The 21,626-nt window shown below is 38.1% G+C and overlaps 1 protein-coding gene across 6 annotated transcripts in view; it reads left to right on the forward strand.

The window, feature by feature from the left end:
• Positions 1–21,626, forward strand: part of mon2 (MON2 homolog, regulator of endosome-to-Golgi trafficking) — a 107,597-nt gene that overhangs the window by 9,466 nt on the left and 76,505 nt on the right. For 4 of the 6 annotated variants that reach the window (XM_069904196.1, XM_069904190.1, XM_069904191.1 and 1 more), the window contains exons 2-5: positions 7,286–7,349; positions 15,090–15,217; positions 16,612–16,743; positions 21,205–21,334. In XM_069904196.1, the coding sequence (XP_069760297.1) occupies positions 7,286–7,349; positions 15,090–15,217; positions 16,612–16,743; positions 21,205–21,334 (454 nt within the window). Of the gene's footprint in view, positions 1–7,285; positions 7,350–15,089; positions 15,218–16,611; positions 16,778–21,204; positions 21,335–21,626 lie in introns of those variants that run through there. The other 2 variants (XM_069904192.1, XM_069904193.1) reach the window with 2 other exon arrangements.

Genomic DNA, 21,626 nt, shown 5'->3' on the forward strand with positions numbered 1-21,626 from the left:
TTTGTTTAACCCATATCCTTAGCATAATCCGGCATATTCCATTTTAGTACCGGCATATTCCATTTTTACTTTTTAATCTCAGACAGACATAAGGATGCAATAAAAATAGCAGGTGATGGGTGTAAACATAGGTTGGCACAACGTTGTGAGCTGAAGGGTTTGTGCTGTACTAAGTCTATGCTATATAGTTGTGGAAGGCAAGTGCTTGCAGCTAAAGATTGATCCTCCAACCAGTGGAACTGAGTTGACTATTTGCTGATGACAATCCTTTGGTCTATTGAATCTATGCTGGCTGTCAATCGCATTTCTCCCCTCATTTCCCTGTAGCCCTCCAACTTATTCATTGTCTAATGCCCATCACCTTTCATTCGATTCTTTTGTCATTAATAATGATGAGTATTTGGGACAAACCTACATGGTTGTGGGGACAGTGTTAAAACTCCGCACAGGCAGCACCAAATGTCAAAATGGAATTGCGATCTCTGGTTCTCTGAGATACCATAATGTAACCTGGTGCATGATACAGTCATACTGCCAGTAATCAGGCTCTTCAGCTCACCAAATCCACAACAACTCTCATGGTTCTTGTCCTCACTCTTCACCCTACTAACCTCTGTCATCAGTACGTCATCCACCGTTATTTCCGCCAACTGTAACTAGTTCCCACTACCAGACAGGTCTACCCCTCCCCTCCCCTTTCTGCTTTTCTTCCGCAGGGCATTGCTCACTCCATGATTCCTTTGTCTACTCATCCCTCCCCATCCATCTTTCCATAACTTTCAACTGCAACGTTTGCTCTTAGACCTCCTCCTTCACCATCATCCAGGTTCTAAGCAGCCCTGCCAGGTGAGGCAAAGATTGACTTGCATCTTCTGCATTCAGTGCACCTGATGTAGTCTCCTCTGCATCAGTAAGAGGAAACGTAAACTTGGGGACTGTTTCATAGAGGATCCACAATTAGCCATCCTGGTTGCATGCCATTTCAGCTTTCTTTCCCATTCCCACATTGTCCTGTCTGTCTTCTCCACTGCCAGGGTGAGACCCAATAAGAAGAACAGCAACTCTTATACAGCCCAGTGCCATTAACGTAGAATTTTCCAATTTGAGGCAAGAGGTCCCCTCTCTCTTCTTCTGTAGCACTTCTACTTTTCTCCTACCCTCCCTTTTTTGTCTCCTTTCCCATTCACCCTCCTATTCTCATCTCTCCTTCCCCCCCCCCACAAAATCTTTGGTTATCGTGGGAAGTCTCAAGTAGGCACTTGTCAGTTTTCAAGTGACCATCTTCCTCCCACCACCTTTAGAGGGAAGAGATGGTGAAGTTTCTGGGATTTAAATCGCTGAAAGTGATAGTTCTCATTTGAGTTTGGAACTTGGTTCTTTGTGACAAAATTGGCATTCCATTTTCTGATCGAGATGGTGCATAGCATTTGACAGTGGGTTGGTTCTCACATGGAATGGAAAGAGATAAACCCTACACTGAAGATTGGGTGTCTTCCCACTTGTTAAATAATCTTGTTTTAGTTAGTACCCCATAAACGAGTTGGTCCTGTCAGGAGAAGGAGCAGAAAAGTTATCAGTGAATTGTTCCTGAAGGTTAGACAGTTTCTCCAGCTTAGCTGGCCTTGTGCATCTGTTCATTAAAAAAAATAAAAGCATAATCTAGATCGGTCTGCAGAATAGTTTTCTTCTTGAAAAAGTGTTGGTTGGAGAGACTAAAAACCAGATAATAAGGGTGCTTTTGTTTCCTCAAAGATGGTTTATTTGTCAGCTGACTAATGCTATATGTTTATTTATTAAGCATATTTATCATGTTCTAGTAAAAAATAGAACTCATGTGAAAGTATGGGTGATGTCACTACTCCTGAACCTTGCAGAAAATGCTGTGGATAAAACTAATCTGAAGTAGTAATGACCTGCAGATAAATACATGGATTGCAACTGAAGTGTACAGGTGCTGTCCAAGTACTGTACCTTGTCAGGTCCATTGGAATATTACATGTAAAATTAAGAATGTGCAAAAGAAAAGGCCAACTGTCATGCCTACATGACAGAAAATAAAAGTCCTGTTCTTTTCACTCGTGACCCCTGGAACATTACAAATGGTATTCAAATAAAATATTGCTTGAGATTTGTTTACTTTTCCAGAAATCCTATCTGACTTAATTTGACTTTCATTGCTTGACCTAATATTTGCACGAGTTGCTGTAAAACACGCCTTTGCCTTTGTATAAGAAAGAACACCAAGATGTCTTAAAAGACCGAAAAGCACCACAATTATATAATAATAAACTTGAATGTTTTCCAACAAGTTTTTTTTCCCTAATCACTGTGGAACTTGTCGTCACATGGAGTAATGAGTTACTTTAACATTTCTGCCATTTTTCATCTTCATCGTGGAAAGGATTACCATTAAAAGAAAGTGAGAAGATTGTAATCATTATTTTGTGAATCTGTGTGTTGCCTACATATAAATATTACAAAAAATAGTATTTGGAAGTCTGTTAATTCAATTATTGGGCCATGAGTTAAAACAGTAAATTAAACTTTAGAGTCAAATTAGACATTGTGTTGTCTGACTAGTTATTTTTGACATGTATTTGGCAATATGTTGTGATCCTCCCACACTTGGCTCACAGAGTTGTTAATATCATAATGAATTATTTAAAATAATTTTCTGAAATTGTTTTATTTTAATTAAAGATGTTCCAAAACCAGACAAACCTGGTTCGAGGCCCAGATAACTGTGTTGTACTTGAATGCACTGATTACATTTGCTAACTTGGGACTACATCTGCTTCTCTGTGAGTAGGCTCCCTGGATTGGAATGTTCTCCATGGAGTCATTAGTTATTTGCAGCATCTCAGACATCAGCTTGACCGGTGCCATGAATTTTTTCGAGAGAGGGGAAGAAAGGCTCTCAGAATTGCTCGTGATTTATTGAAACATTAAAAACAGCTGATGGTGTGCTGTATTGTGCTTCATAAGGTACAGCTCAGGGGTCTCCAAAAGAGTCCAAGAAGAATTTACTGGAATAAGCATTCAATTCTGTGAGACATGGTGGTAACATTTCAGTGGCTTGCTACATAACTGTTTCCCTTCCTGGAGATCATGCATGTGCTCTCCTGCACATTTAATTCATTTTGAAACTAGCTGTTTCCAGCTCAGTTTCCTTTCAAATGAAAGAAGAATATAATACTTTAGGAAGAGGAATGTAGTATGTAAGGTACCATTCATTTATACTAGTTTTTAGTATGTATAATCTTAGAACTATTGAATGATAAATCACAGGATGTCTAAGGTTGATGTTTGGACAAAGCTATCAACTCTCTCCATGCAAAAAAGTACAATATAAATATGCACCAAAATTCTTGCCTGCTGCAGCCAAACAGGTACTTTGTCAAAGTAAAAATCAACTCCAATATCAAATATTAAAATACCCCAATTCAGAAAATTAATATCAAAGATGATAAAGTTCAGATTTATTGTCAGAGTACATATATAGCATCACATACAACCCTGAGACTCCTTTTTTCTGCAGGCACGGCAGAATTACCACTAATTGATAGTACAAAAAAAAACTCTACACAGCATTAACATGAAAACAAACAAAGAACTGTGCAATAAGAGGACAAAGAAAATCAATGAAATGCACAAATAAGAGTCCTTAAATGAGTCTCTGAGTTTGTTGTTTAGGAGTCTAATGGTGGAGGGAGAGCAACTGTCCCTGAGCATGGTGGTACGAGTCTTATGGCACCTATAGTTCTTTCCTGATGGAAATATTCATATTTACAATTCGTGCAAATTTAATGTGGTGTTTCATTAGTTCGTTTTGTGATACTGCTGTGGTTTATGATTAAGGTAGTAAACAGAGGTTCAAAAGCATGATAGCAATTGGGAAACCAAACTCTTCTTTAATCCAGAGTTGGAGGATATCTGTACCTTATTCCTAAAGGTAGCAGTAAGAAGAGGTGTGACCAGGGTGAATGGCATCCCTTATGATGGCTGTCTTCTTGAGACAGCACCTCACAATGATGTCTTCAATGGATGGGAGGTTTGAGCCCGCTATTTTGTGCACCCTTTTAGATTCCTGGGCGCTCAGGTTACTAAACTAATCCATGATGCCATCAGTGAGTACATTTTGCAGAGTATACCTGTTTCTCTTTAGCTGTGTATTCTTAACTTCCTATCAGTGCAAAATATTCCAAAATTACCAGAAATATTGAAACTTCTCTTTAAATTTTAAGTTTTAAACAATATTAAGGGGGGAAAATAAAGAGCAAGTAATATTTACTGCAGGAATTGGAAAATGAGCAAACTACTGTATCTAGAATTTGCATGCAGGTCAGTGGGACAAGGCAGAAAAATGGTTCAGCACAGATTCGAATGGCTGAAAGGGCCTGTTTCTGTTCTGCAGTGTTCTATGGTTCTAATTTAAATAAAGTGAATAAATAAAGGAAATAGTTCGGCTTCCTAATCCAAAGATCAATCATAGCCTTTGCAATTGATATTGATTTATCCTCAGTAGTGCCAGAGAACCTGCCACTGTTTATCAATTAGAAAATATCAAGTCCAGGTCATTGCCATCTGATTGCACAAGTCAGAACAGAGTGAAGGGACAAGGCTATAGCATCGTTTGTAGAATGGTTTCTTCTGTGGGTGAATTGAAAGGGATCCAAGATATCTATCTGAGAGGTGTGCTCTGATCTGGGAATGAAGCATAATCAAATTACTCTCTTGCTCCTCCTTTTCTTGAACCTTGGTATCCAAGACATGATTATTTCCCAATTAAGGCCATCTTAGCTTATGATTAACGTACAGAAGGGCAGTTTTCTGGCGCATTGCTTAAGTGAGGTTTTCCTCTCTACATTGTCTCCTGTAAAATTTACACACAAATTAATACAAAATAGTTTTTATTGAGACTTTCACTAATGCTTTAAAGATTTGGCATTTTAAAATGTTTTTAGAATGATTGGATTAAACACAATACTGAAACAATGAGTTGAAAAATTGTGACATCCTTGGGTTATCCCTTTAGCACAGCTTCATGTTGACCAAGAAGAACCAGTCTTTTTTTATTAAAGTATGTTAGCACTTCTACATAATTTTCATGATACGTTTTCAAGAAATAATGTAACAAATGAACCATAAACTGCTCAGCTACTGTCAAGTAATCAAAGTAAGTAAAATTACACAGCAGTGAATAAAGCTAGTTGTCAATCAGCTTGCATTAACAGCTGGAGTCACTGAGGCGATTTGCCTGAAAGCCACATATCTGAAATGTAATTAGTTCTCTTCTTAGGCAGTCTGTCAGCCTCCAGAATAACTTGCTTCCACACCAATTTGGTGGATTCTGAAATGGCTGAAGAGGCCAATGTGGGACCCGCAAACACTGCAACAAGTTGAGCAGAAGGTGTGTGGTGGTGTGGTCCTATATTTTTGTATATATTTAGACTTCCACGTGCTACCGACCAGACATGAAGTTCTTCGTGTCATCTGAAATATCAAAGAAACAAGAGCTGTGGATGGTTGCTGAACATAGAATGAACATGGAAAAGTTCAGCACAGCAGCGGCCCCTTTGGCTCATGTTGCCTGGCCCACCCATGGTCCAATTGAGACATTTATCCAACAATAGTTCAAATCTCAGAAGCATGCAGGAAAATGGAGATCACTGCTGCATGGGCAACCTTGAGTTTCATGTTTGATTCAAAGCCTTGATCTTCACTTTTTATTTTCGGATGTGAAAACAGGTACATTAGAGGTGTTAATGATCATCTTTTCACTTGGGATTAAAACTTTCTGCATAGTTGATCTAATCTCGCTAGTTGAAACTGGAGGTGTGAGGTCTTTTTTTTAAATTTGCCATTTAGTAATTGTACCTTGGAGTAATTATGCACACTCTGCACAAGACTCTGTAGATAATTTTTTTCAACATATCATATTGGGAAAGAGCTGAGGTGATGCCTGGGACAGAGAACAAGGAAACAGTATTCTACACAACCTAGCGATGATGAGTTGGCATACAAGGTGACGCTGAAGGAGCTCAACGGGTCAGGCAGCATTTATGTATGTAATTTTTTTTAATGTAAGTACCTGTTTTGGTGCAGCAAATGAGATCTTTTGATGATAAGGAATAAATTCCTTATCATCATATCTATGGGTTGAAGTGGTTAGTCATTGTTTCCAGTTGAGATCCTCTATCGAGATCAAGATTGTCGTTTTGCATATGTGTTTGAACTCTCAGTTTGAATTTAGCCTTGACTTCCAAAACTAATTGTGACACAAGCAGATAATTAATTTCCTTATCATTATCAAGCATCCATTCAGGACACAACTTTTGCAATTCTCAATTAAAACCATGAGCAAAGCATTTTAAAACACAATTATTCTAATACTCTAATAAATTTTCTTCAGATGGGATTAATTCAAATGGATTACGCAAAATTCAATTTCTGAAGAGACTGATCGTAAAGTTTTGACAATTCCACTCTTTTCTCCTAACAGCATCATTCCCACCCCTGATATCTCGTCTTAAATCCATCCTGTGTGTAAAAAAAAACCTTAGCTTGATTATTTGTCAATTATAGCGTGGATAAATAGGTATTATTTAATTATTCCTTTGCTAAAAGACTCAGGTATCTTGCAACTGCATGGTAAATGTGTTCTTATGATGTAAAAGTAGAGATGATTGCCTTTAACTGTTCTTAGAATGTTTGCAAAAGAAAGACCACATTCGTGTAAAGTTTTGTGTGTGAAGCAGAGATTATAAACTTGATTTGGAAAAATAGTCACAATTTTTTATAGACTCATCAAATTATTAACCTCTCATCACAAAAGCATCAAAGTGTAAGAGTGCCACCATAACAAGATATTTAGTGGGTACGCCAGATTTTGCTTCGCTCTTCCCACGAACATCATCTTTCTCAGCCCTTGGGATGTTGGAGTCATTAAGTGTCAATGACCTGATAGTTAGGAATGTGTTCAAAACTACTGGTAGGAATATTGTAACACAAGATACAGTAGAACGCCTGTTATCTGGAATTCAAGCAACCAGCAAAAAAAAATTATGGAAATTAAATAGGTAAATAAAAGGGTTAAAAATTGGCGTGCCTCATGTTAGTTCACCGAGCCTGTAACACGCAATCTCAAGCAACCAGAAAATTCACTTATCTGGCATCTACTAATCCCCAGAGATACCGGGTACCAGAGGTTTTTTTTTTACTATACATGGACTGTCTGAAAATATTATCTATTTGTAAAGTTTCTGTTTCATCTGATTTTTACCAGGCTGCTGAATCAGGAATTGTGAAGGTTAAAACTATAGCAGCTCGAAATACAGATATTTTGGCAGGTAGGTGAGAATTTGTTAAGCATTTTTAACATATTAATGATTACTTGACATGCATTGTTTTCTGGTAAGAATATTTATAGGGAATGTGTTTGCTTTAATCTTACATTTATTCATCGCATGCATATAAAACCGGTAGTCAAGCGCAGGCCCAAGGTTTTGGGAATTTTTGTTAAACTGTCACGAAAAATTCATTGTAAATGTAGAATTGAACCACCAAATGTGGTAATGCCCTACAATGTTCAATTAATTTGATGTTAAGACAACTTTTCGTCTGGATGACGTCAGAGACTGCAGATGCAGGAATCTGAAGCTAAACACAATCTGCTGGTGGATGAAGCAGCATCAGATTGAATAATCAACCCTCTGAGTTCCTCCAGCAGATTGTGTTTAGTTGAAGTAGTACACAAAAGTGCTGGACTTTTGTGAATTATACTCGACCCCGGCATGTGCAGGTTTTCTTCTTTGCCTCCATGTAGCTCAAGTAACATGATAAGGATTGATTTTTTAAAAAATTTTGTGTTTTTCTCACTATGGACCATATTGACCAAAATACACACATTTCCCTCTTGAATATACACAGTGTCATTTTCTCCCCTTTTTCCCTCCTCCCTTCCCACCCCCCTCCCCACCCACTCAATGTTCAACATACATGATACATTAAACCCATTAAACAATGTCATCACACAATGAAAATAAACAAGAAAATTGTGTCATCTACTTTTACACACTGGGTCAGTTCATTTCGTCTTCTCATTCTGTCATTTTAGGCGGTAGAGGTCCACGCTAGGACTTCTCTGTTGTGTTCCATGTACGGTTCCCAAATTTGTTCAAATACTGTGATGTTATTTCTTAAATTATATGTTATTTTTTCCAATGGAATACATTTATTCATTTCTATGTACCATTGCTGTATTCTCAGGCTCTCTTCTGATTTCCAGGTTGACATAATACATTTTTTTGCTACAGCTAAGGCTATCATAATAAATCTTTTTTGTGCTCCATCCAAATCGAGGCCAAGTTCTTTACTTCTTATATTACTTAGAAGAAAGATCTCTGGATTTTTTGGTATGTTACTTTTTGTGATTTTATTTAATACCTGATTTAGATCTTCCCAAAACTTTTCCACTTTCTCACATGCCCAAATTGCATGTACTGTTGTTCCCGTTTCCTCCTTACAGCGAAAACATCTATCTGATACTGTTTGGTCCCATTTATTTAACTTTTGGGGTGTGGTGTATAGCCTGTGTAACCAATTATATTGTATCATGCGTAACCTCATGTTTATTGTATTTCTCATAGTTCCGGAGCATAGCTTTTCCCATGTTTCATTCTTTATCTTTATGTTTAGATCTTGTTCCCACTTTTGTTTGGGTTTACAGCTTATTTCCTCATTCTCTTTCTCTTGCAGTTTGATGTACATGTTTGTTACATGATGACGTTCAATGTGAGCAAATGTGAGGTTATCCATTTTGAGGGCAATAATAGGAAAGCTGAGTATTATTTAAATGGAGACAAGCTAGGGAGTGGGGAGGTGCAAATGAATCTGGGTGTACTCATTCACCGGTCACTGAAGGCTAATATGCAGGTTCAGAAAGCTGTGAAGAAGGCAAATGGCATGTTGGCTTTCATAAAGAGGGGATTGGAATATAGGAACAGAGACACCCTTCTGCAGTTGTACAGGGCCCTGGTGAGACCCCACCTGGAGTATTGCGTCCAGTTCTGGTCTCCAAACTTGAGGAAGGACATACTAGCTATAGAGGGTGTGCAGCGCAGATTTACAAGGTTAGTTCCAGGGATGGCGGGGTTGACATATGCTGAAAGGCTAGAAAAACTGGACTTGTATCCGATGGAGTTTAGAAGGATGAGGGGGGACATGATTGAGGTATACAAAATCATCAGGGGGATAGACAGGGTGAAGTCAGATTACTTGTTCCCAATGATGGGGGAGACGAGGACTAGAGGGCATGGTTTAAGAATACATGGTAGGCCCTTTAGGACGGAGATGAGAAAACATTTTTTTACCCAGAGAAGTGTGAATCTGTGGAATGCTCTGCCACAGAGGGTGGTAGAGGCAGATTCGCTGATTGTGTTCAAAAGAGAGTTAGATAAGACTCTAGTGGGCAAAGGAGTTAAGGGTTATGGGGATAAGGCTGGAAAGGGGTACTGATAGTAGTGATCAGCCATGATCTGTAAAATGGCAGTGCTGGCTCGACGGGCCGAAGGGCCTACTCCAGCTCCTATTGTCTATTGTCTATTATAAATCTTTTAATTATCATTGTGTCTGTAATCACATGTTCAAAACTGCTTCCTTCTGGTAATCTCAGTCTGCTTCCCAATTTGTCCTTCAAGTAGGTTTTCAGTTGGTGGTATGCAAACAGTGTACCATGAGTTATACCATATTTGCACTTCATTTGTTCAAAAGATAATAATTTATTTCCCGAAAAACAATTTTCTATTTTGATCCCTTTTCCCTCCCATTCTCTAAAGGAAAGGTTATCTATTGTGAAGGGGATTAGTTGAATTTACATTTATATTAATTTTGGTAGTTGATAATTTGTTTTTTTTCCTTTCTACATGAATATTCTTCCAAATGTTGAACAGATGGTGCAGTACTGGTGAATTCCCATGTTGCACCAGCTTTTCATCCCACTTATATAGTATATGTTCAGGTACCTTCTCCCCTATTTTATCGAGCTCTAATCTGGTCCAATCTGGTTTTTCCCTTGTTTGATGAAAATCTGATAGATATCTTAATTGTGCTGCTCTAGAATAATTTTTTTAAGTTTGGTAGCTGTAAGCCCCCTTGTTTGTACCATTCTGTTAATTTATCTAGTGCTATCCTCGATTTCCCCCCTTTCTATAAGAATTTCCTTATTATTTTCTTTAGCTCCTTGAGGAATTTCTCTGTTAGGTGAATTGGTTACGATTGAAATAGGTATTGTATCCTTGGGAAGATATTCATTTTAATGCAATTTACCCTCCCTATCAGTGTTAGTGGTAAATATTTCCATTGTTCTAAGTCATCTTGTAATTTCTTCATTAATGGCTGATAGTTTAATTTGTATAGATGCCCTAGATTATTATCTAGTTGATGCCCTAGATTATTATCTAGTTGAATACCTAGGTATCGGATTGCTTGTGTTTGCCATTTAAATGGTGATTCTTTCTTAAACTTTGTGAAATCCGCATTATTCATTGGCATCGCTTCACTTTTATTTGCTTTGATCTTGTACCCCGATACTTCTCCATATTCCTTCAATTTCTTATGTAATTCTTTTATTGATAATTCTGGTTCTGTTAAGTAAACTATGATGTCATCTGCAAATAGACTGATTTTATATTCCTTCTCTTTTATTTTTATCCCTCTTATTTTATTTTCTGTTCTTATCAGTTCTGCCAATGGTTCTATAGCTAACGCGAACAGTGAGGCAGATAGTGGACATCCCTGCCTAGTTGACCTGCTTAATTTAAATTGGTTTGATATATATCCATTTACTGTCACCTTTGCCAATGGTCCCTTATATAATGCTTTAATCCAATTAATATATTTCTTTGGTAGGTTGAACCTCTGTACTACTCTGTCAAAGGCTTTCTCTGCGTCTAAGGCAACTGCCACTGTTGGCGTCTTGTTTCCTTGTACTGCATGGATTAAGTTAATGAACTTACAGATATTGTCCGTTGTTCGTCTTTTCTTAATAAATCCAGTTTGATCTAGTTTTACTATTTTTGGTACACAGTCGGCCAATCTGTTTGCTAATAGTTTAGCTATTATCTGATAATCTGTGTTGAGTAGAAATATTGGTCTATACGATGCTGGTGTTAGTGGATCTTTCCCCGTCTTTGATATTACTGTAGTTATTGCTGTTTTGCATGAATCTGGCATGTTTTGTGTTTCTTCAATCTGGTTCATTACTTCCAGGAGAGGAGGAATTAATAAGTCTTTAAATGTCTTATAGAATTCTATTGGGAGTCCGTCCTCTCCCGGCGTTTTATTGTTCAGTAGTTTTTTTAATATATCCTGTATTTCCTCTATTTCAAATGATTTTATTAATTTGTTTTGCTCCTCTTCTTGCAATTTCGGTAGTTCAATTTTAGCTAGAAATTCATCTATTTTGTCTTCTTTCCCTTCATTCTCAGTTCGATATAATTGCTTGTAGAATTCCTTGAAGTTTTCATTGATCTCCGTTGGGTTATATGTCATTTGTTTGTCCTTTTTCCTTGATGCCAATGCCATTAGTTTGTTCTGTTTCAAACTGCCAAGCTAGTATTTTGTTCATTTTTTCTCCTAGCTCATAATACTTCTGTTTTGTCTTCATTATGTTCTTCTCCACCTTGTACATTTGTAGTGCTTTGTATTTTATTTTTTTGTCCGCCAATTCTCTTCTTTTTGTTGTATCTTCCCTTATTGCTAATTCTTTTTCTGTACTTGCTATTTCCTTTTCCAGCTGTTCTATTTCCTGATTGTAGTCCTTCTTCATCTTAGTTACATAACTTATTATCTGCCCTCTGATAAACGCTTTCATTGCATCCCATAGTATAAATTTATCTTTCACTGATTCCGTATTTATTTCAAAGTACATTTTAATTTGTCGCTCAATGAATTCTCTAAAATCCTGTCTTTTAAGTAGCATGGAGTTTAATCTCCATCCATATGTTCTCGGTGGGATGTCCTCCAGCTCTATTGCTAATAACAGGGGTGAGTGATCTGATAACAATCTAGCTTTATATTCCGTTTTTCTAACTCTCCCTTGGATGTGGGCTGACAACAGGAAGAGATCTATCCTTGAGTATGTTTTATGTGATAAGGATTGTTGAAGCAATATACAACGTGCTGGACCTGGCATGCCACGCAGAATGCATGGGAAGAAATAGGCAGTGGATGTTTCAGGTTGGATCCCTTCATTGGAAAAAGAAATGTTGAAATCTGTACAATTGTAATTGCACCTTGCTCCAGTCCGACACCGCTGAAAAATCAGTGCAGCCCGCCATTCAACTACTGACTCACCATCTGGTATGTGTTGTGGCACCTTTTTTTATGTGCTCACTCCCCCTAATATTCGAATCTGGCTACGCCCCTGATTGGTAGTGCAAAAAACTGTATTCGAGAAGTTACGTATACATGTAAGCAAATAAAGAAATGTAAAAAAAGTGTCTTTGCAATACAGTGAGAAAAATAAAATCAATAAAGTGCAAATGTAAGAGTCCTTTAATGAATCTCTGATTGAGTTTATTGTTGAGGAGTCTGAAGGTGGAGCTTTTCCTGAGCTTGATGGGACCTATGCCTCTTTCCTGATGGTGGCATCTGTGTGATGTGGATCCTTGATGATTGCACTCTGATGGCAGCGTTCCCTGCAGATATTCTCAATGGTGGGAGGGTTTTGCCTGTGATGTCCTGGGCTGTGTCCACTACCTTTTGCAGGGCTTCCTGCACAGGGGTATTGGTGCCCCCATACCAGACCTTGATGTAGCTGGTCAACACACATCTATAGAAATTTGTTGGTGTGTTTCTGATGTCATTCCAAACTCCTGAGGAAGTAGAGGCGCTGTCGTGCTTTCTTGCATGGTGCCATTGGTATGTTGAGTTCAGGAAAGATCCTCCGAGATGGTGACTCCCAGGAATTTAAATTTGCTCCCCCTCTCCATTCGATGCAACATCAATGTTGGTCTGGAATCTTTCTTCTACCACTCAGTTTCTGGAGCCATGCAATGATGAAGGCTGATCATTCTGCAGATAGAAAGGAGAGGATGATTCAAGGCATTGAATATGTGCTGATGTACCTTTAGCTGCTGAGTCAGCGCAACTTTCAAGGGCAGTCATCAGGTTATCCAGGTGTCTGCAGATGCATAGGAAGGGGAACTGTATTCCATTAGAAAAAATAACATATAGTTTAAGAAATAATATTGAAATATTCAAACAAGTATGGGAGCCTTACATTAAATACAATAGCGAAAACCTACCGGGGACAAACATTACCTAAGTTGATGGAAGGAGAAGGAAAGAAAAGAATGGGAATGGACTCAGTAGAATTTCTGGTGTATTTTTGTTGAATGACAACATTGTCTGACTGGCTTAATGCAACCTAGATTGTATACCTAAAATGGATGAGGGGGGGGTGGGGTGTGGCTTGGGAGGAGGGAGGGGGGGGAGAAAAAGTCACTGTATATGTGTGAAAAAGAAAAAGTGTATATCATGGCTAATGTGATATATGGTGTGAAAAATAAAAAATTTAAAAAAAAGAAAAAAAAAGAAAACTGAGAGCTGTTGTTGCCACTTCAAAAACAAAGCAATGCAATGAAGACCACTTTTTACAGGCTTATTTTAAACTCCTATTGGTGGATATAATTAGCAAAAAATAACTGATCCAATTCTTATATTTGCTCAATGCCTAAGTGCACTTTCAAATAGACCACCTGGAGAACAAGAAGAACTGTATAATAGGAGCACCTAGACGTTGTATTGCAATTGCCTTTCTCTTAGGAACAGTTATTTCACTGATCATGGGCAATTTAATACCTCATTTCCTTTGCAGCATTGCTTCTAGCAGAACCATTGGAACCACATTGAAAAGTGAAAGATATGTTCCAGGTGTCCCAGTGGAGTGTGAAATTGGCTGCTGTAGTTCCACTATTTAAGACAGACTACCTCTTCCTTATCCAACTGAAATTTTCAGATATGAAGGAAAACTACTGAAAACCTTATCCTTGGAATTTTTTTCCCACTGGTGAAACTCAGTAAACATTGGTGAAACTTGAATGAATAGAGAGAAGCTGGGTGGGTCAGGCAGCATCCATGGGTAGAACTGGTCCGTCGACATTTCGGGTTGAGACCTTATAGTGACACTGAAGTGGGAAGGGGTAATATCCAATAGATGGGAGAAAAAAACAAGCAGGGAGGCTGGGATTGGGTCAAGAGGTATTGAGGTGATAGGGTATCAGACAGAAGAAAGTGGTTGAGATGGAGAGGCAGGTAGATGAAGAAACTACTGGGAGTGGGGTGGGGGTGGGGGGCAGGGAAATGAACTGGTTAAAACTGAGAATTGGAACCTACATGGATGTTGCCTGACATGCTGAGTCCCTCCAGCTACTCTTTGTTCATTCTTCACCAGCAGTTTGTTACTTGGACAGAATTTGCAATTTCATTCACCAAGGTCACGCGTGGCTTTCAAAATGCTAATACAGATCCTGACCAATCCACCTTCTTTCTGAATGTAACGGTCAGCAGAGTGACCTTGAGGTTCTGATAGGTATTGGTTAAATGTTACATGTATCCTCAAAGTGAAGATATTGCATTGTTAACTTCAGGGCCAAAAGTTGATGCAGCTCTTAACTGAAATGTTATTGTGATAATCTGAAGGCACCCAAGTTTTTCCAACATAACTAAAATCTGAAAGAACATCACTGAGCAGAACCACTGGAAAAATTCACACATGCACACATCCACTCTGAACTGCAGGAATTGAAGTTGACACGTCCACTGTTCCCTTGTGTCTGTTATGAGAGTTGGATTTTGAAAGAGAATGCTATGAAAGTGAGCTCCTGCCTACTATATGTTTCAATTCTGCATCTTTACTTTGGCACTTCTTTTTTTTTTTTTTTTTTTTAACTTTTTTTTTACTTTGGCACTTCTGATGAATGTAGTTGGATCTGAGTAGTCTGTCCAACTCAAAATTAATGCTAATATGAAAAGCTTAATAAATTGCATCTTAGAGTTACACTAATTTTGAACAATTCCATTACCAGCCCTGAAGGAAAGTAGCTCTGAGGTTGTCCAGCCGTTGCTCATGGGATGTGGCACCAAGGAACCCAAAATTGCACAGTTATGCCTGTCAGCTATTCAGAGGCTCATGTCTCATGAAGTAGTTTCAGAGGTATGTAGAAAATTCACTTTAGAGATTGTCTGATGTTCATAAAAATTTGTTACTGCATTTTATGGCAAAGGTTTGGAGCGCCTACATGTATAATATTTATAAATATTTAAGACAGAATTTTCTTCCATCGTTCTTAAAAATTTTTTAAACATTTTAGACATGTTTTCAAATTGCTTTTTTAAGACTAGCTTTAGCAGTGGCTAAGAAATGTCTTGCAATTACATGGAAAAATGAGACTAAATTGAGTATTCAACGATGGCATGTGGAGATGAGATTTACTTCCTTGGAGAAAATAGCATACAATTTACAAAATAATTATTCTTTTTATTAAAACTTGGAGCCCGTGTATGGAATATATGCAACTAGATCATTAATTTTTTTCCTGCCGTGGTGCGGTCCCAATCCATGGCAAATGATTGAATGGCATTGTTGTCGATTTCTTCCTCTTTTTCTTCTTTTCTTTTGAGGTAGTTTAGAAGTGGGGTGGGGTGTTATAAGGGATAAAACATTATGTATTGGATTGTATTTTGATTGTATGATTCATTATTGTTTATAAATAAAATTTTCCTTTTGGCCCATGAACCCATGCCACTTAATTACACCCAACTGACCTACAACCATGGTACATTTTGAAGGGTGGGAGGAAACCGGAGCACCTGGAGGAAATCCACACAAACACGGGGGAAATGTGCGCACTCTTTGCAGTCAACACTGGATTCGAACCCCAGTCGCTATTGCTGTAACAACATTACAATAACTGCTACACGAACTGCACTGCCCCTTAAAGACATGAAAAGTCTTTAATTCAAACTGGCAAATTGCATAAAATAGACATTGCATCAGGCCCACTATTGTTAATGCATCATGCCAGTTTTCACTCACTTTACAACACTTCAATACTTAACCATTTCTTTCTCCCATGTTGATTTCTTTCAAAATGAATCTTTCCTACTTCCACTAATTTTAATTGACATCTGTCCACCTTTTTGAACCTATTAATCAATAACCTGTCAAGTCATTTTTCAGCCCTTTTGAACAACGATCCCCTGGCTCTCCAATCTTGTGCATAGACCTTAGATTGTAGTCTCTCTCCTGAACTGCACCAATATAAAGCCTCCAGATGTAACATGATCTGACTAGAATTTCTTGCATTTACCAGTATGTTTCTAATTTCCAATTTTAACTTTATTTTGCAGACCACATTCACTCTGTTAACATAATTTCATGTAAATTATGTATTAATTTGCAATAAAATGGTAAAAATTAAAATTGCAATGGAAACTTTTCCATTCCTTCATGTTCTTGGATTCTACCTCCATTCTAAATCCGAGCTCTGTGTTTTGCCGTACAACAGAATACAGCTTTTCACTCTCTGGTTGGTGTATTTTTGATAGGCTGCAGCTGGAAATATCATTAACATGCTGTGGCAGTTGATGGAAAATGGCCTGGAAGAACTCAAGCTTCTCCAAACAGTCCTGGTCCTCTTGACCACAAACACTGTGGTTCATGACGATTCCCTCGCTAAGGTGAGATAAAGAAACTTCATCCCACCAAGAGAAGGTCGGTGTTTCATATCTTGTAATATTATGTGATTAAGGTGTAATCTTAAAATTATTTTATTGCGCATCATCTTGAGAAATTAATATCTTTTTATTGTAACCTTTTATATTTCCACTGATACGAATCTTTCCATTTCATAAGCTTAAGCAAAGAAATTGCATTGTATGAAAATTAAAATGAGGCAATTATTGTTACCATATCAATATGAGAATCTTGGGTAACATTTTTGTTTTCATATTAGATTGTCGCACCCAGTGCATTGAGACAGAGAATAACATTTTTGAAGGGAAAGAAGAATTATTTATGATGACCGAGTATGAGTGAAGATTCTAAACTCTTTGCCTGTGAACATTGTTTCATGCTTCAGAATTTGTTGACCCATTTGCAAAAGGAAAGGCGTGGCATTTTACCAGTTTTTTTTTTGCATCTTGCGATGTGGCTACTTGGTTTTCTTTTTCTCCTGGTTATTAGAAATTGGTGCATCCTTAAGCGATTTGAAAAGAAAAGTTGTTTTAAGTGATGTTACGATAAAATATTTTTTCTAATCTCACCTGTTGCTTTTTGATGATTTTTTAACTTTGACCTCTTGTCAAAATTGTTGCAGAGTAATGATTAAATAATGAGCCTTTGTATCTTTGTGACTTGATTACAGCTGATGTAATGCTTGGGAGAGTGCCAATCCATTCAAAACTGAAAATAGCTCCATGTGATCTCTACCTGTGTCGTTGTTGGCTCAACACTGTGAAATGAAAGTGCTTGCAAGGGGTTTTTCAGCCTTAAATGGTGCCTGATTTGACCCCCTTCCCCACCCTGCCCCCAATCTGGCCATTTGCCCTCCAACCCCCCCCCCACCTTGGAGTTCACTTAAGTAGCGATTTGTCGAGACATACACCATCTCCTCACTTGTCAGGAAGACGCAACAGCACTTCCTGAGAAGACTGAAGCAGGCAAGGTTGCCAGCCACCAGTATGTCAACCTTCTATAGGAGCTCAAGTGCAAAACACAAAATTCTATAAACATCGTGGTTGAAGAAAAAAACAAATTGCTGGAGAAACAGCAAACAGTGTCCTTTTATTCTTTCTTTGGCTTGGCTTCGCGGACGAAGATTTATGGAGGGGGTTTATACAGCAAAGGTAAAGATACAGAACTGATGTTTCGGACTTGAGTCCTTCATCAAAGAGAAAATGTCGGCAAATGTCCAAATAAAAACATTCTTTTGTTCAGACATCTGCCAGCATTTTCTCCTACTTTGCTACATAAAGGACCCTGTTTGACCTGCTGAGCTTCTCCAGCATTTGTATCTTTTCTTTAGGAGCTCTATTGAGAGTGTCCTGGCCGGCTGCATTACAGTGTGGTACAGTTGCTGCAGAGAAATGGATCAGAGGTCTATTCACAGGGCTATAAAAGTGGCAGAGAGGATCACTTCTCCCCTCCATCGATGTGATCTACCAGGGCCTTTGCATGCAAAATCATTGAGGACCCCTTCCACCCTGCACACAGCATCTTTCAGCCACTCCCATCGAGAAAGAGATATAGGAGTATCTGAGCCAACAACACCAGGCTAACGAACATCTTCTTCCCACAGGCAGTGAGAATGCTGAATGACCAAAGGAACTGTTCATACTGACCATCCAATATTTCACAAAACAATATTTATTTATTTGTAGAAATTGATACTTGTCCTGCTTGCGTATTGTTTGTCTGTATATCTGGTTGTGTGTCTGCAGGTTTTGCACTGAGGACTGGAAAACACTTTTTTGTCGGGTGGTTCTTGTGCAATCAGATGACAATAAACTTTACTGTGCCCTCCCTCTCTTGTCCACCTATTGTGCTCCTTCCCTGCCTCCCCCCATCCCCAAGACATTTTGTTCAAGCACCTTCCTACATTTTGCTCACACCTTGTTGAAGGGCTCAAGCCTGAAATATAACCATATAACCGTTTACAGGCCATTGGTTATGTATCTTTGTCTTTGCTCTATAAAGTACACCAGTGGTTCTCAATCTTTTTCTTTTCACTCACATACCTCTTTAAGTATTCCCTATGCTATCTGTGCTCTGTGATGAGAAAGGGATTGCTTCAGGTGGTATGTGGGTGGGAAAAAAAGTTTGAAAACCGCTGTTTTAATCGTATCTAATTGACTCGTTATGTGCACGGTTTCATAACTCCAAAGGAAATGGGCCAATGACAATTTTTCTCAAGCAAGATATTTCAGTAACAATTGGGTCTAGAGCAGTGATTCTCAACCTTCCCTTCCCACTCACGTATCACCTTAAGCAATCCCTTACTAATCACGAGCACCCATGGCATAGGGTTACTTAAAATGGGATGGGAGTGGGAGGAAAAAGGGAGCCGCTGGGTTAGACACTGTTTTACCTTCTAAGTTTCTCCAGCATTGTGTTTACTTGGCTCATTATTGGCCAGTTGTGGTGATTGAGGAATTTCTACTAATAATTTGCCATTCCAGTGCCTACGTAAACATTTTCAAGAGCATGAGGTTCTGTTTTGCCTGAGGTTATACTGATAATTGGTAGCCAAATAATTTTCTCCTTGCCTTGTGCACACATTTTTAGCTCTATCCAGGTTCAGTCCAGATTCAAATTCGTGTTCTTTTCACATTGTTTCTTTTAAAAATGGAGAGCGTTTTCATAAAATAAGTTCTAACTTCAAATGTAGTCATGAATTTTAACCTTGCAAGGCAAAATTGCTTTTAACATCCTTTCAAAGTTCACTGGTTTGTGGGTTATTGAAAGCTTAGGCTAAACATTAGCTTGGAAATTTAACTAAAATAGAATATGGATACAATTAATTTATTAATGTTTTTTTTTAAATGTGTTTTCATTGTCCATAAGGCAAGGGAGGTTGGTGCCAATGAAGTAGTTTGGTTTCAATTACTAGGACCCCCATATTGGGTGTAATGTAATTTGATATGAACTAAACCTCACGTTCAATTTTGGCTGCATACCCTTTATATATGGTCAGATGAAAAGACTGCGATTTCAAATACATTAAAGACACAGAGTAGACTGCAGATGCAGGAATCTGAAGTGAAACACAATCTGCTGGAGGAGCTTTGAGGGTCAAGCAGCTTCAGTGGGGGGAAAAAAGAATGGTTGATGTTTCAAACCAAAACCTTTTATCAAGACTGGTTAAATGTAGTAAGGAAGCCAGTCTGAAGAGGACATGATGAGAAATGGGCTCCTGCCCTGCCCTTCCCACCTTGTCCTCTTTACTCTGGCTTCTTTACTCAAGGATTTTGGCTTAAAGTCAGTCTTTCTTTTTCTCCCATTGATGTTGTTTGGCCCACTGAGTTCCTCGAGCAGATTGTGTTTAGTTTCAAACAAATTGGCACATTAACCGGAGCCTCCAATCTGATAAATTTGGGCCATTGATATATTTAAAATAAGAGAGCAAAATTAGTTTGGCTAGTAGCAAATGTTATATTCCTCTTCCGGCAACAGTGCCTACATTTTCATTACCCACTTTTAGTCATTTGTTTCATTTGGACTATTTGTATAATCATCATCTTAGCCTCCTAAATTTATTCTTTTTAATCAACCTAATTATTAATAATTTTAATATCAAATGATGAAAATGTACGTGAGAAATTTGTCTTTATCCAAAATTTAGTGCAATGACACTTTAGATATTCCAGTGCTGTTTCGTTAATAAAAACCGACTCTTACCAGCATTTTCTCCTTATTTTTTCAAACTTCCAGCTTTAATAATCCTTTTATTCTAGTTGCAGTTGGTCAGCCTATTGGCACAGACAGTTCTTTTTTAATGCTTTTTCTCAAACAAATACATTAATTCCAAGACCTAAACAGTTAGTGCGTCCATTCACAGATAGAAACTAGAAATAGAAATAGCCCAATAGAGGTCCTTCAGCCCTCAATGTTGTGCTGCCCTCTATATTCGTACAAAAAAAACAAAACCCTCCCTTACCTCATAATCCTCTATTTCTCTTTCATCCATGTGTCTAAGAGTTTTTTAAATGCCCCTAATATTTAGCCTCCACCACCATCCCAGGCCAGGCATTCTAAGCACCCACAACTCTCTGTGTGTAAAAAAAAAACTGTCTCCCTAGATATTAAAACAGAAGCTGGAATTATTCAGGAGATCAGGCAACATTTGTGTTAGAAGGAACAGACTTGATAGTTCATTTGCTTTTCACAAAATAGAAATCTGCTTATTTTATATAATCTACACAATGCTGTTCAAATTTTCAAATTAATCCCATTCATATAAATTTGATACAAATTTTCAAAATTATATCCTCTAAAATGCCTTTAGATGTTGTTTTATTAATAATGAATATTTTGAAATGCCATGTACATAAATTTGAACGTTGGTTTTTGAATCTCAATTGCAATAGCTTTTGTATATTTCCTTAAAACTCAGTGAAATTAGCTTTTGCAATTTCTTTCAGGCAATTGTCCTCTGCTTTCGGCTACATTTTACCAAAGACAATATCACCAATAATACAGCAGCTGCAACTGTGCGCCAAGTGGTCACTGTGGTTTTTGAGAGAATGGATTCTGAAGATAAGCAACACAAAGGTCAGTCAACATATTGACACAGACAGGAAACAACAGATCTTGAGCACACAATGAGAAGCTGGAGGGACTCTGGGTCAGGCAGCATCTGTGGAAAGAATGGACAGTGTTTCAGGTTGGACTCTCTTTCAAGAAACATCAACTGCCCATTTCTCTCCACGATGCTGCCTGACCTGCTGGATCTCTCCAGCTCTTCTCAGTTTGATTAACATATTCATGAATTATAGCTCCCCATTGCAACTGTGGGGTGGCACAGTTAGTGTAGCAGTTAGCACAATGCTATTACAGCAGCAGA

Source organism: Narcine bancroftii, chromosome 11 (assembly GCF_036971445.1).
Source record: "Narcine bancroftii isolate sNarBan1 chromosome 11, sNarBan1.hap1, whole genome shotgun sequence".
Taxonomy (NCBI): Eukaryota; Metazoa; Chordata; class Chondrichthyes; order Torpediniformes; family Narcinidae; genus Narcine; species Narcine bancroftii.